The sequence below is a fragment of the Theropithecus gelada genome, chromosome 15 (assembly GCF_003255815.1).
Source record: "Theropithecus gelada isolate Dixy chromosome 15, Tgel_1.0, whole genome shotgun sequence".
In the NCBI taxonomy this organism is placed as follows: Eukaryota; Metazoa; Chordata; class Mammalia; order Primates; family Cercopithecidae; genus Theropithecus; species Theropithecus gelada.
Window position 1 is genome coordinate 39395631 of NC_037683.1, and position 16499 is coordinate 39412129.

At 41.6% G+C, this 16499-nt stretch overlaps 2 protein-coding genes across 3 annotated transcripts in view; both read left to right on the forward strand.

The window, feature by feature from the left end:
- The window catches only part of GRIN3A (glutamate ionotropic receptor NMDA type subunit 3A), a 165398-nt gene that overhangs the window by 128465 nt on the left and 20434 nt on the right, over positions 1 to 16499 (forward strand). The window lies entirely within an intron of this gene.
- PPP3R2 (protein phosphatase 3 regulatory subunit B, beta) lies at positions 11224 to 15169 on the forward strand. The gene has a single exon (XM_025360600.1). It carries the CDS (start codon positions 11872 to 11874, stop codon positions 12391 to 12393), a length of 522 nt encoding a protein of 173 aa, XP_025216385.1. The 5' UTR covers positions 11224 to 11871; the 3' UTR covers positions 12394 to 15169.

Consider the following 16499-nt stretch of genomic DNA (forward strand, 5'->3'; position numbering starts at 1 on the left):
TTTGACATCGGTTATTCACAAACCAGGAAAGCAAGGCAGCAGACCACAGTTTAGCAACCTCTAAAATTCTTCAAGGGATTACTAACATATCTAGATGATAACTTCTTTTTGCAAGCCTCCTTTAAATAATAGTTTGAATAACGCACTTTTTACCAAGTGGGACTGGTCAGGAAGAAAGAGGAAACAGTGATCTTGGTGGGGAGCAGATAGAACACTCCAATGATCAAAGGAGAATTTTAAAGAAACTATTTGCAAAAGTATGATTTAAGGAAACCAGTGAAGATACTACAGTCTCCCAGGGCAGGTGAAGTGAGGGAGCCATGATCACATCTAGGTTCAAAGGGAAGAATTAAGAGAGCCATTTCTAGAACCCAGGGAGAAATGGCAGAGGGCTTTCTAAGAGCCATGGCCATTTGACCAGGGGTACAGCCATCCCACAGTGACCTGCCTGGAAGACACCCAGGGAATAAATACCTGAGTTTGGTCTCCTCCCACCCTTGCATCTTCTACCTCAGGTCAAGGGAGCCTGTCAATATGGTGTGGAGAGGTCTGCTTCCCAGGGCACAAAGCAGGATGAAGAAAGGTGGAAAGTAGATGTGGAAGGGCAGAAGAATATCCAGCACTGTCCCTCGTGGCAGATGAATGTGGGATGGGGTCAGCCACAGAAAAGTGGCCGCAACCCAACCATCTGAGAGTGTGCAGCCTCTGCACCTCCAGACAGGGGTCCAGCCTGCAGGGAGAGAGACCATGCCTTGCACTTGTTGGGAAGGAGAGAGAAGTACAATCAAGTCTACTTAAATGACCTTGGTCTTGAGAGTCAGACCACCCTGGCTGTCCCGTCACTATGAGGAGGCAGCTCTATGTCCTTGAGAAAACTGCTTAACCTTTCTGAGCCTCAGTTTAATGCATATCTTGCTTGATTGCTACAAGATTTCTTGCTGAATCCAGGGATCTCCTCCGCTGTTATTGAGTACTGTGGGAAACAAATACATACTAAGCAAGAAACCAAACACTAGAGTGAAAGCTCTAACCTTGGAACCCAGAGGCCTTGATTACATGGGATAGGGAAAAGGAGAAGCATATTGTGAAACTGTTCAAAAGGAAATCATTAAACTCTCCAGTGATTTTAGTATCATGGGAAGCGCGCAGCAGGAAACAGTGCCCCATATCTGAACTTTCCCCATCTTTTACCTCACCCTATTCCTGACACCACCAGCCTCCAACTGACCTTCAGTCCATTCTTGACCCTTCCTATTCTCCCCCAGCCTTTACCTTCACCCACCAAAAGATGGATCCATAGGGCATAGATGGAGTGAAGATGTCTATTAACCTCGTTATGAGGTAGTTTTAAAAATGGAAGTTCAAATGGTTTGTTTTTAAGGAGCATGATGTAGGAGCAAAAGTAAAAATAACCATGGTATCAAAACATCCACATCAAAATGTCATGAACACAAATTGCTTAGCCTCCCTGACTTCCCTACACTGCAAATCTGAGATATTTTATGTTTCTGGCTTGGTATAAAGAATAGAGATAACATACATCAAAGTGCCTGACACATAGTAGGTGCTGAATGGATAGTGTTAATCATATTTGTTCTGACACTGCTGCGAACCTGTTCCACGACCTTTGACAAATCACTTCACTTCTCTAAACTTGTTTCTTTGCCTTAAAATAAAGGACCATGTACCATGGCCAGCAAATAGACGCTGTGATTCTCAACTAAGGTTATTTAAGAGGATTCCTGGCCTAACTAATAGAAGATATGGATCCTGGGGCACAGAGGAGGACAGTGGACGACTGGCCTCCAGCCTGGGCTCCCCCTCCCCGACCAGGGACCCAGACTTGATTCCCAAGGACCACCAAAATGCATATATGATATATTAATATGTGTTTACCTATTAATATTTATTGAGAAAATGGAGTTCTCTCATAGCAGATCCATTCTTCCCTCTGTTAACTTCTTGGAAGGGGAAAGGGAAGGGTTAGTCAGCTATACATTGAAAGCCAAAGGGAATCCCACGAGTCAAATTGAGAAGCTTCAATGCCAGTCAGTTTTTTCTGTCCAGTTTATCTTTAATTCATATTAAAAACTCAAAGGGAATAGTTAGGGCAGTGGGGGAGGGCAGAGTTTTAATGCAGTCTTTTCTGGTCTTGACAGCTAGCCCACATCTCAACACCCTCCTGCCCCTTTCTCATTCCTACCCCTTCTCTTTTCCATTTAAAATGTCACTGTCTGCCATTCAACCTGATGAAAGTTATGGGGAGGCAAGGAGAGTTAATGAGTGTAGATTGCTTTAAATTGAAAACTCGTGTATATCAAGAGCCACCTTGACAGCTGAGTGCTTTCCTTAGAGTAGCCTAAGTAATTAAGTTTAATATTTAAGCCAAGCGTAAGGTCAGGTGGAACCTATCCAGGTAGTGTGTTCTGAAAACCTGAAGAAGCACAAAGTTGTACGTGTATTCTTTTATGACGTGGAGTAAAACTGGGCCTGAAGAAAGGGAAGCCAGTCTCGGAAAGACCTCATTTTCATCTGTCTGGCTACAAGAACAATTTCCAAATCCATTCGTTCTTTCTTTCGCTTCTTTTCTTCCTTTCCTTTTTGTTTCCTGTCTTTCCTTTCCTTCCTTTCCTTCATTCCTTCCCTTTCTTCCCTTTCCTTCTCTTTCTCCCCACTTCCCTTCCTTCCTTTTCTTTCTTTCTCTTCCTTTCTCCTATCCATCCATTAGCAAACATGTGTTTAATTCCCATGTAGCGTGTCCCATGCTGGGTGCAGCCAATGCAGAGATGAATACAGAGCTCAAAGGCAGGGAGCTCATAGGAGCTCAAGAGAGACTTGTGAAAAAAAAACCCAATTCCACACCGCCACAGGGGCAGCAATAGATGAAGATACAAGGTAAGCAGTGGCACAAACAAGGCCATAATTCACACATGGAAGAGCTAGAGGAAACAGAGCAGGCTTCCTGGAGGAGGTAACCCCTGTAGCGGGAGAACCCTCCAGACAAAACCACAGTAAAACACTGAGGCATGAAATTATAAGCAATGCAATTTGGCCTTGCCCTTCAAAGATACTGCACCCAATCATACTGGATTGACAGAATTGTATGCCCTCTTAATAGTGCCCCTTCCCCAGGAATTCTAAAATTACAGGTGGCTGCTTTCTTTGGCCCACTTGTTATGCAGTCACAGGTGGACCCACAAGTAAATTATGGGCCTTTACTTTTCCTGCGCTCGGCCTTGTAGCTTCCCTATTACCTCCTCAAAGGCAGGGACATCTTTTCCAGTCTTATATGGAAGGCAGTCTAGAATACAGAAGAATTTCAGCTCTGGAAGCAACATACCAGGATTTGACTCCCAGCTCCACCACTGTGTGTCTATGCAAGCTGTGCAACTTCCAAAACTTCAGATCTTCCTCCAAACCTGGGAATAATAATAGGGCCTGCCTGAAAGTGTGAAATACATTTAATGAGATAGTTTATGGAAAACATCTGGCTTGACAAATGTGCCCTCCTCCTTCCCTGATTACAGAATCATGCACGCAGAAAAAATATATATATTTGGTGAATAATAAGCATAGACAAGAAATTACAGTTGGTGCACCCACCCTCCTAGGCCCAGCTTGGCCCCATCTCGAAAAAAGCAGAAGCATCTTATCATTACAAGCATCTTCTAACTCCAAGATAAACACTCTTTTATTTATTGCTTACGTATGTTACAGAATCAAATAATTTTTTATTGCAAAATGAGAAATGCATGATTCTGGAATTTTCTACTTTTCAAAGTGCTGGTTTAACTAACTTTTGTAGCGTTGTGTTCTTTCTTTCCTCCAGCTCAGTGTCTAAGTATGAGTGGGAAAATATGAAGATGCTTTATACAAACCATTAGGCGGCACTTAAAACAGATCTTTAGAGAAACAGTGGTAACTTGGTCTTCGCATGTAGTCGATGGTATTTCAAAATTAGGCTCCCAGACCTACAATTCTCTAATCTTGTTTTCCCCTCCCTCCATATCATCACAACATTAGGGCTGCTTCTCTGTTGCTCTCTGGCTACTGTAAATGACAGAAGTTTGGATTTTGAGAGAAGGAAAACTAATTTCAGCAAATGTCTCCTTCACCCTTGCTAATGACCAAGTAAACAGATCTCTTGGAATGAGTCCCCTTTTTTATATACCAGAGATTCTTGGGCATAAATTATACCCAAGACCACATACTGTTAAGAGATCTTGCTTTTCCCTGGTTAAATTCAGCGAACTCATGAATATTGATGAAATGCTATTTACTATGCAACTAAAAGGTATGAACAGTGCTCAAACTGATTCGGACTATTGTGAGAGACAGTCTTCCTTCCATTTTTTTAGACTTGCATGCACTAAAGTCTGTGGGGGATCACAGGAAATGGGACTCCTCCCTCACCTCTATTCCCTGTGCAGAGAGGAGTTGTTTCTGGGCTCTGAGGATTCCGGCTCGAAGAAAGCAGAGAAAGCATGGAAATGTGTGAAGATTGCCATCTAGTGGCTCCTGATGCAAGTTATTACAAAATACTGGAAAAACCATCTTTTTTTCTTTCTCACATAAGGCAAAAACCAAGTCTAAAAATGTGAGAAATTGCCCTGACACTTCCTCCAGCGTATCTGAGGACAATTCCTCCCCATGCGGCTGTGGGAGTTGGTAGAATTTCAGGACATGTTGGATGAGAAGGCAACATCATGGGAGCGTCCTGGAGCTTTTATAGAGATGCCCCTCTTCTTATGCAATATAGGTGGCTTCCTGCAACATGAAAGCTTAGGGCTTGCTGGCCAGGGAAGCCAATGCATACCCATGTGGGGCCTCTTCTGAGCTCCTTCCCTCTGTCCTTCTATACAATAAGACTTCAGCCTAGTGTTATGGGTTGAACTGTGTCCCCTAAAAAAAGATATTGAGGTTCTGAGGTCCTAATTCTCAATACCTCAGAATGTGTTCTGGTTTGGAAATAGGGTCATTGCAGACAGGATTGGTTGAGCTGAGATTCAGTCATATTGCAGCAAGAGTGAAGCCCAAATCCAGTATGACTGGTATCCTTATAAGAAGCCATCTACGAAGACAGAGACACTCAGGGAGAGCACCATGTGATGACGAAGGCAGAGACTGGATTTATGCATCTGCAAGTCAGGAAGGCCAAAGATGACCACAAACCACCAGGAGCTAGGAAGAGGCAAGAAAGGGTTGCTCTATAGGTTTCAAAGGGAGCATGACCCTGCCAACTCCTTGATTTCAGACTTCTAGCCTCCAGAACTAGAGGACAATAAATTTCTGTTGTTTAAGCCACCCCATTTGTGCTGCTTCTTTACAACAGCTCTTGCAAAATAATTAATACCCTCCACATTTTACTTCTAGTGCCTCTTTCATCCCAGCTCAGGCTCTTCTAGACAAGAATTTGTAGTTGTCATTGTTTCCTAGCTGCTCTCCCAAATACTGGTCTCTTGTCTCGTTCAATCTACCCACAATGCCAGATTAATCTCTGCAAAATATAATTCTGATTAAGTTGTTCTTCTGATAAAACTTCTGCTTTCCCTACTGGATAGAAACTGAATGTCTTAGCCAAACATTCAAAACCCTGCTTCATCTGGTTCTGTCTAGCTCATCTTCTGCTACTTTGCTCAAGTACTTCAGCCATTATAAGCAACTTGCTAATATCTACAACTGCACTCTTTCCCACTTCTGTGATTATGGTACTTGTTCCCTTTGTCTCTCTCAGGATCAAATACTTCATGAAAAAAGAAAAAAAGTCTTCCTGTATTGTTCCCAGAAAGAAGTAATTTCTCAATTCTCTGAGTTCTTGTAGTTCTTTTCCCTTACCTCTCTGCTGACATGTTTTGTTGTCCATCTTGTGTTATTAATTATAACTCTTTAATGCCTCAATTCACTCAGTGATCAGCAAGTTTTCTGAGCAAAGACCATCTCTGAATGTCCCAATGCTTTACATGTTAAAACATGATTGAATAAACGATGCCCTATGAAGAATAATTGAGTAAATGTTGTCTGTTCTTCAGTGTATGGGGAACGGTCAAACCATCTTATCACTTCATCCAATACCATGCTCTCCCTTGGCCTCCCTACTCCAGTCACACTGGCATTCTTTCAGTTCCTCCTACTTGTTTTGTTCCTCTTACACATGGAGTTTCTTCTACTTGGAACACTCATTCCTTCCCAGAACATCTAGTTAACTTCTGTTTCTTGAGACTGTAGATCAATCATCATTTCCCCAATAAAAGTTTCCTGTTGTCGAAACTCTCCTAGCACCATGTACTTCTCATCTGTAATACTCAAGGCAGGTGCTCCTTTACATCTATGGACATGATGATTTGGTTAATGTCCATCTTCCCACCAAAACTGTAAGCTCCAGGAGAACAGGGACAACAGGAAAAGCATCCACTTTAGGTCAGTATTATATTCTTCTCGCAGAGTAGATCCTCAATAATTATTTGCTAAGAAAACGAATAAATAGCTGAGTATATCTCTGTGTATGTATGCATAGTCTATTTGAGTTTTTAGGCAAGCCTAAAGTAGGCAATAATTATAATCTCTACCATTCCTGTGCCTACTATGTGATAGACATTGAGCCTACTTCTTCTTATAATCTATCTCATTTAATCCTGAAAGTGATACTCTGAGTTAGTAATCATCATCCTTGTTTTACAGATGAGTGAAAAGATTCAGATAAGTTAACTCTGCCCAAGGTCACAAAGTTGTTAAATAGCAAAACTTTGATTTAAAACTATACATGCCAAAAACTCATTAAGCACCATCTCAGTATTACAAAAGAAAACCAAACAGATGACAAACCTGATGCTCAGGAACAGTTTAAACTCAGGCTATGTGGTTCTACAGTCTACACTGTGGCTAACGTCAGTACACTTAGATATTAAATATGGTGACTGGCAATGCTACAGAAAGGTGAGAGCTTCCAACCAAATGTCAAGGATATAGGTTCTAGAACACCTGTGTGATCTGGTCTCCTGACTGGCTTGAAAAAATGAAACCTTATGTGAACCTCAAGTCTCATTTCCATTTCCGTTAGTTTGATTTTCCAATGTCAGTTATTTTTACATGTGACCTACTCATATTTCTTTATCTGAAAACTTTTGAGGGAAAAAAAAAATGACTTACTGAAATAGAAGAGCCATCAAGCCTCCTGGTTTCTCCCAAAACAGTTAGTCAACCCTTTTAATTTACTTGCTTCAGTGAATGCCCTACAGTCCACATCAATCCACAGTGATGAACAGAAAAGTAACAAATAGTGTTTTCTATGGAAATTACTAAGAATAATTTACAGAGAAAATTGAAACAAATGTGTCCCATAATAATGCTGAACTACATAGTTTGTGAAACGTAGAACAATAAGAACTCAACTTCACATTGACTAAAAGTCCAGATCTAGCATAATGTTACATCCTCTACAGCACGGAGTAGAATGGTTCTGCTTGTACACCTGAATTATTTCAGTGAAGTGTTACCACCTTCCCAGTACTGTCTGTGTAACCATTCTATATTCCTGTGACAAGATTTCACCTTCTTATGTAACATTTCTATATACACTACCTCATCTGATTCTTACAATAACACATCAGTAGATAAAGCAGGTGTAAGTATTATCACCATTTCACAGTTGAGTATGTTGAGGTTGGTACAGCAATAGCTTCACTCAAAGGCTCACAGCTAACGAGGTAAAGAGCTGAGGCTGGAACCAACTATTTACCTCCTACGCTCTCTCCTTTACCCTTTGCTACCTCCTAACCACACACTCACATAGGGAAATACAGCTGACTAAGAGTTTTCACCCTGGAAGCTTCTTTCTAAATGACTATCAAGGAATTACTCAGAAGAATGTAAGTGAGGAATCCTTAAGAGTGCCTGATGGGCCAGTGATGTTGGTTACTTTGTTTCTCAAGACTGCAATGGAAGGTCTGTAATCAGTCCTTAAAGAGTTCTGAACAGGAGGAGCCAACTTTTATGCTGGTATAGTGTGTAAGCAGCCTGTGGCATACTGTAACCAATACATGAGGAGTGTTGTTAAGTGGCCACATGTACACTTAAGTGTCCAGGGCAGGCTGGTATCCTTTAAGACTTCATCTCTACTAGCAAGGTAAGTAACAATAAAATTAGTAATAATAGCAATAATGATAATGACTTATTATATTGACTAACATTAGCTTTAATACTCATAAAACTGTACAAAATATATATTATTGGCCCCATTTTTCATATGGGAAAACTAATATCAAGCAACTTGTCCAAGGTCTTACTGCTCCTAAGTGGACAGTTAAGATTTGATGATGTCCCATTTTAAATCCTTTCTACCTTATAATACCTAATTAATAATACCTAATAATACCTCTTTTTAACCTAATTAATTCAGTCAATTGGGGTAATAATTCAACCATCAAATATTTTAGCTTCCAAATCTTTCCATTTCCATTAAACTGTCTAGATCTGTGCTGTCCAATATGATGGCCACATGTAGTTACTGAGCACTGGAAATGTTGTGAGCTCTAATTGACATGTACAAAAAAATAAAATACAGTACAAAAATGTGTAAAACAACTCATTCATAAATGATAATATTGATTACATGTTGAAATGGTAACGCTTTGGATATGTTGGGTTAATATAAATATATTATTAAAATTCACTTTTTTGCTTTTTAATGTTACTAAAAATTTTAAACTACATATATAATTAGACAGCACTGCTATAGATTATTATTTCAAGATTCATCTATTTTATCCCCACATACTGATCTCACAGAGAATGAAAAACCAGTATGAAAATGCTTTTGCTGTTGAATTATTCTCATGGCATGAGCCTATAACAGAAGATATCAAAACACTGTGTTCTGTAGTATATGTCAGACTGTCTTTATTTTTTACCATAATCCAAGCAAGAAAATATGCCATATTGCAAACCCACAATGATCTGGTATTCCTTTATCATATATACATATACTATATTTAGTTTTACAACTTTATGAAGTAAACTTTTTACAACTTTATAAACAACTTTATGAAGTAATAGTACTTCCCCTTACTGATGATACTTTCTCTTCAATTATCTGCTATTCTATTTTTTTGATGTTGCTTGTAACTCACTAAACCAACTTCATCACTCACTAGTGTGTTGTAACCCACAGTTTGTAAAACTCACAAGAGTGTGCAAGTGAGATACTGATTCTGTCTACACAGAGGTGAAGGGATATTTTAGCAAATAATAAGATGGACCTGGCAGTAATGAATGAGCTGGTGGAGGCCTATAGCTATAGCAAGATCTGTGGCCCATTCAGTTGGCAAAACTGAAGGGAGTTCAAAACGCTTCCTCTCTCCTATAGAGTCAGCACGAATGGACCTGTCTAATGCCCATCTGTTGTTCTGTCTGCTCAGCATTACCCCTGTTCTTATAAGGAAGAGCATGTGCTTCTTTTGGTACCTGCTCTTCCTACCCAGCCCCCACTTCCCCACCCCCCCGCCCCAGCTCCACCCGTGAGGTTCAAATGGAAACTCCCATATGTTATAAACCATGTCTGATGGCTCATAGGTGGGAACCCAACCCAAGTGAAACCACTCAGAGCCTACTCCTGGGATTTGTGGGCATCTAACTAGAACAGGGAAAAGTCCGTCTTTTCTGATAATAAAATCCCCAAAGTCTTAACTTGGAATCTGTCACTAGTTGTGTCCTCTGCAATGTAGAAGAATTGCTTTATCATAGGAGAGAGTGAAGGAAAGAGAAGCAGAGGTGAAAGGCACAGAGAGGTCAATGGGCCCAACTCCTTGCAGGGCCAGCTTCATGGGCATGTGGCCCATGCAGTCACTTAAGGTCCCGTACTTGGTTTATGTTCTTCTGTGGCCATCTTGAAGCTCTTAATCATTTTCAAACAAAGGACACCGCAAATTACATAACTGGTCCTGAGGCGTTGGTTCCAATTTTTCCTTAAACCCAGTGGGATCCTCATCCTTCCTAAGACTGAATCATTCAGCTCTTCTTTAGATTATGTGAGATTCTTCCAACAAATTATCTTTTGTGCTAAACTTCTTAGAGGTAGATTCTTTTACTTGCAGCCAAGAAACTGGACTACACTGTGGTCAAAGACACAGGATGAGACCAATAACACAATTCTAGAGGCTCCCAGCCCCATTGCATTCCCAAAAGATACAGTTCTGTCCTTGCCCCTCAGGTTTCTGATTTTTTCAGAACTGCACCTGCAGGGCCTGGATATCTCCCCAGAGAGTCCAGAAAGGTCTTTGTGCTTTAGAAAGAACACAGGCTACAGTGGTTGGTAGCATTTAGAGACTAACACTGGTTTTAGGCATCTTGTAATATAATTTAAGGTGGTATCCTTAATATTGCAAATTCAATAGGTTTATATCCAAACTGTACCATGCTCATTTCTCTGAATAACTGAAAAGCAAGCAAATAAGTAAAATAAAACATGTTCCAATATCACAGTCTAATTGGGAAAAGGGGTTTCATTTGTGTATTGCCCATAATCAGCTTTAAAACATATCCATGGATTATCGTTTGTTTACAGAGGAAAGTAAAATGGCCAGACCTAATGATGAGGTGATCAGTGGCTTAGTTTTGCTAATTCCAGCATGGTTATCTTTAGACTGATATTTTGGCTGAACCATAGAACACAGAACTTGCCAACATTTTTTAAAGTGAAGGAGTGTTTGCCTCTTTCAGTTTGATTTAGTGGCCTGAGGTTTCCCCAAGTCCCTTTGAACTGTTTGCTCTTGAACCGCATTTGTTTCTTATGCATTTGGAGTGATTGATGTGCTCCTAAGGAAGAAGGAATAGGAGGGAGCATGTGAGATTAGTCTTCAACAGAAATAACAAATCTAGTTGAAACAAAAGGAGAAAAGTGAGATCATCCAGAGGTTACTGTCACTCTCAACACACACAAAGGTTTCTTTGGGCAGACTGCAGACGTTCCCCCAAAGTATTCTGCAGAATAGCCGCCAGGCACCAACAACAAAGATGTGACTTGGGCATGAGATGATAGATTCGAGGCAAGAGAGTAACAGAAGTTGTGTTCTTGAGAACTGTGTCATCTTGAAAAATGCCCTGAATTCAGCATTGTTTATATTCCTCCGGAATATGTTAGTGCCTGTAGGTGATCCATGTGAGAAATTCTGGTCTGATCTCTTACAAACACTCTGAATCCTATGTCCTGAAAAAGTTACAGAAGGATGTCAAGCCTGGCTTCCCCTCCCACGGAATCATGGAAAACATACTATATCAATGCCTTGATGTGCCACCTTGTTTCGTCCTTACACTAGGTCTGTAAAGCAAGTATACAGTGTCCTTGGTTGTAGTTCAGTCATTCGGCATATATTTACTAAGCACATATTGCCTGTGAAGCACTATGCTTCTGGGATACTGCAGCGAATAATACAGATGTGACCCCTTCTCCTTCCGCGCTTACTTTCTCAGATATAAAAAGGGGGGAGGGGACATTAAGTAGATAAAATAATTGCCAGGGGAATCGGGGTTATCATGGAAAGGTACAAGAGTTTGAGAGAAGGATAAAGAGAAGGGGCAGCCCAGCTTTCCACCTCTGCCTCTCCCAGGCACCCCCAGGCTCCATTCTCTCCTCCCTATACCCCTGCCCAGACAGCACCCACCTCCCCTTCCGCCCCCTTTTCCCTCCTTCTTTCCCTCCTCTCTCCGCTCCCTCTCTGACCTGCCGCCCCTCCCTCCGCTCCCCTGCCCTTCTGCTCTATCAAGGCCCCCAGGAGCCCTCTACCCTCACCCCATGGCCCAACCGTCCGGGCACGCGCCCCGCCCGAGCCCGCCGCCCCTGCGCCCTCCTCCCACCCTGTAAGCCGTGGCCGTTGCCAGATGTCCACAATGGGAAACGAGGCCAGTTACCCGGCGGAGATGTGCGCCCACTTTGACAATGATGAAATTAAAAGGCTGGGCAGGAGGTTTCGGAAGTTGGACTTGGACAAATCAGGCTCTCTGAGCGTGGAGGAGTTCATGTCCCTGCCGGAGCTGCGCCACAACCCGTTGGTGCGGCGAGTGATCGACGTCTTCGACACCAACGACGATGGAGAAGTGGACTTCAAGGAATTCATCCTGGGGACCTCTCAGTTCAGCGTCAAGGGCGACGAGGAGCAGAAGTTGAGGTTTGCGTTTAGCATTTACGACATGGATAAAGATGGCTACATTTCCAACGGGGAGCTCTTCCAGGTGCTGAAGATGATGGTGGGCAACAACCTGCCGGACTGGCAGCTCCAGCAGCTGGTCGACAAAACCATCCTCATCCTGGACAAGGATGGCGATGGGAAGATATCCTTTGAGGAATTCAGTGCTGTGGTCAGAGACCTGGAGATCCACAAGAAGCTGGTCCTCATCGTGTGAGCCTTTTTCTTACAAGCACCACCCAACAACTTTTGCTTTCTTCCCTACCTCTTTCAAGATTTGCTCAAGATGTCCAACTGTCTCTCTGACTTAGCTGGAAGTATTTCTCTTTGTGAAGCCATATGTCCCAACAGGAGCTTCATCACCATCTCAGTGCTATTAATTCTTCTCTGAATGACTCAGGGTACCCTATGAGGGGAAGAGCAAGTCAATTGAGCATAGTGGGGAAAGAAAAGGAAATGCCTTTTATAAACATCTTTGTTTTGATCCAAAGACCAAACTAGAACTTTGAAAGTTCAAAAATAAGAAAATATACATTTTTGCTGTTATTTCTCATCATTTTGTTTATGGGAGGAAATTTATAATTTGCATGGGTGTTAGGTGAACTATTTTAATTTGCTTGTGTTCAGATATCTTCTCAGATTGTTAACTTCCTATTGTAGCAACAGGGACAAATATATTTATCTTTGCTGGGCATCTTGTAATCACTTTTCTTGGGGGACAAAATCCTATCTTTTCCTTCAGCGGATTGCAGCCCCATTCCCCACAATGCATCCAGAAATCGCTGTGCATGTTTGAGGGGTAGGAGTTCATTTGGCCTCCTCCTGACTCATTGCTCCAGCTCCTGAACAGAAACTAGCTTCAGGGCTCTTATAGGAAATGCTAAGCCTGGACTAAGTGCCCAGCTCAGTCATCATCCTCATTGGCAGTGGGTTTCCAGGGTTGGCAGCCCACACCAGCATTAAGTTCAATGAAGGGGACCTCCAGCTAAATAGGCCAAGGAAAGTGTTCTCCCAGAAAGTGCTCTCACCTCGAACACTGGTCCCTACCCCTCAGGTGGAGAGAATGGGACATTTAGTTAGTTGTCCCACGGAGGAGAGGCAGTAAAGATTCAGGCTGCAGTGGAATCTCCCTAGGATGCTGAAGTGGCATTATGTCTGTTGCTCAGAGATGCAGAGACTGACAATTGTGTCTCCACAGCAGAGGTGGATGCTAGCTACACTAGCTATGCTGATTTTGAAAATCAGATCTGGGGCATAGCAGAGAAGCTGAGAGCTCTGTCATTCCAGGAAGCCTTTTCCCTAGTGGAACATTCAGCGCAGAAGTCCTCACACCCTAATAGATTTCCACCACTGGGAGCCTGTGGTTCTGGGGGAGATTCAGAATGCAAGTGTCTCTTCCCACTCATTTATGTCATGCTGGTAGCTTTAGATCAGCTATGGTGAGGAGAGAACAAAAGCTTTTAGTTGTTTTTGTTTTGTTTTGTTTTGGAGAATCGGTTTGCCAGTAAATACATCACTGCCTGTACGCCAAATGTTACCAGCTCCCTGAGGTCCCACATACTATTGTCAGTTCTCAGAGCACAAACTGTCCTCAGAAGAGCAGGGCTAGGACTTGTCCCAGCATCTGTGGCTCCACACCAATCCCCTTTCTCACAGAGAACCACTTCCCATATAAGATGCTTAAGGCTCTCAAAACAGCGGAACAAATGAAACATACTCTCCCTACACTTGCTTAGCTAAGGGATACCACTCAGGTAACTTTTTTCAGGACATGGAAGATCTATTTCAAGGAGATTTACTGCTATTTTATTTGGAAGAAGCTGGCAACTGGTCTTGACCAAAAATAGAAAAAAAAAGGTCACAAATTTAATCACTTGCAGGGAACCTATCTATCAAGGCACCCTACCATATACGTTTTTATTTAATAGATTACTTAGAAACCACAAAAATAGGAATCCTTGCCCCTTCAATTCCTGTTCAACCCTAAAAATTGTGATAACGCTCCCAACCCTGTGGTGATCAGGGTTATGCAATGTTCAAAGATTCAGACACACCTGGGTTTGGATTCAGTTGCAACTAGGTTGTTATCACACTGACTTCTTTTTAGCTGTGTAAGCATGAATAATTTACTTAGCCTGTCTGTGTCTTTCCACCTAATTAAAAAGAGGATCCTTCCCAGGGTTATTTTGAGGATTCAAAAAGACATGCAACACAGCTGGAGCACAATTCCATTTCATTCAACTAATTCCCTTCCCTTCCCCCTTCCTCCCCTTCTACAAGATCAATATGTAAAGGAGACATGAGGCTCACTGGTTGCTTTTGAACACTTACTTAGTTCTTAGCTACACCCACTCTAAAATTAACTGGACATTTGTGTACAGCCCATATCCAAGCCTACAGAGAAAACAATGGGAACAATTTCAAGGTCCTCCGCACTCCTTCATTTGCAGAGGGGACAACAGACTTTTTGACTTGAGAGCTGGAGAAATTTTAAAAGAAAATCTCTCATTCCAGCCCAACCTATTTAACTTTTTATGGAGGAATTTTACATGGAGAAAGTGAGCACATGTCATGCTAGCCAAGAGGACATTATTGTCATTAAAGAGAGACATTATTTATATACCCTGCAATGTGCACATTAAAGTATGGAAATTTTAAAATTATGACTAAGGGTTTGAAACATATTGGATTACATGCTCACATTTAACAAAGAGAGGAAATGTATTTCAGTTTCTGGAGTGGCTGGAATTTACATGCTAATTGTCCAATAAATCTACTCAAGGTAATTACCCAAGGCTTTGTGGCAATGACCTTGAACTGAGAGCCTGTATCCGGATTTAGCACTGGAAAGATCTAACTGGAAATTTGGGTTAAAAGAATCACATTTATTCCCAAATCAGAATACTTTGTTTTTCCTGTCAGTTAATTGCCAGTTGACAACAAATCTAGTTCTATACAGTTTCTTGGGATGATAATAAACATTTATTAAGCAATTGTCCCATAACTTTTGATATAACCTTTGTTATAAATATAATTTAATCATCATAACAATACTGTGAGTCTGGTGCCATTATTTCAGCATTACAGATGAGTCATGTAGAGATCTAGAATCTTCTCCAAAGTCATGCAGCTGGTAAGTGGCAAAGCAAGGATTTGAACCAGGCTTTCTGATCCCAAATCCTGAGCTTTATTTCTACCTCTCTGCATTTATCTTATTTTTATAGTTCCTATATCTACCTGTCACAAATTATTTATTATAGTCTTAACCATGTATGTAATCAAATCAAGCCTCAGTTTTCATAAATGATGAAACTGAAGCCCAAAGAGGTAAACTGCTTGTCAAAGAACAAGCAGCCTCCACCTCTTTGGTTCTATGCATTGCAATGAAACAGATATGTTAGGCAAAACAGTTTTAAACCATGTTCCACCGTTGGCTCATCTTGAGAAACAGGTGACAGTATTTAGATTAAACCGATAACACAAACCAATATGCTCTGAGGCTATAGAGATCAGTCACAATATGTTGTTATGAATCCTATGTTAATGGATTGTGTCTGCTCTCTACCATATGCTGCTATCCCCAGACCACTAGACACTCTTTTTGAAACAGAAAAAAATACAGCTTCAGCAAATTCAATTTAGCTTTGGTGTATATTCTATCATGCTTTAGAAACATTCTCAAGGAAAAAATATCTTCCAAACATTTTTGTTAATTACAAATTCCTAAGCCACTGTCTGAGGAACAGTGTGAATTTTTTAAATGAAGACAATTTTTATTTTAAAAAATTACAAATTCCATTCTCCACTTACACTACTGATTCTTTCTGTCTGTTAAAAGAGAGAGTAGGTAGTTAGTCTGCTGTGGTGTTATATCTATTTTGAATACTGTGAACGGGGGAGGCTCGGGTGTTTTTAAAAACAGAGTGTCGGCGCGGCGCGGTGGCTCATGCCTGTAATCCCAGCACTTTGGGAGGCCAAGATGGGCAGATCATGAGGTCAGGAGATCGAGACCATCCTGGCCAACATTGTGAAACCCCGTCTCTACTGAAAATACAAAAATTAACTGGGCGTGGTGGCACATGCCTGTAATCCCAGCTACTCAGACGGCTGAGGCAGGAGAATTGCTTGAACCAAGGAGAAAGAGGTTGCAGTGAGCTGAGATCGCACCACTGCACTCCAGCCTGGGTGACAGAGCAAGACTCCATCTCAAAAAAAAACCAGAATGTCATTATGGTAGAGGAACAAGGCCACTAGACTGAGAATCAGACTGGACTCCTCTGCTGCTGTGTCAACTACCATACCTATCCCAGTAGCCAATGACTG

Coding starts and splice junctions, on each gene's coding strand:
- PPP3R2 (XM_025360600.1), top strand. CDS start 11,872: ATGTCCACAATGGGAAACGAGGCCAGTTACCCGGCGGAGATGTGCGCC.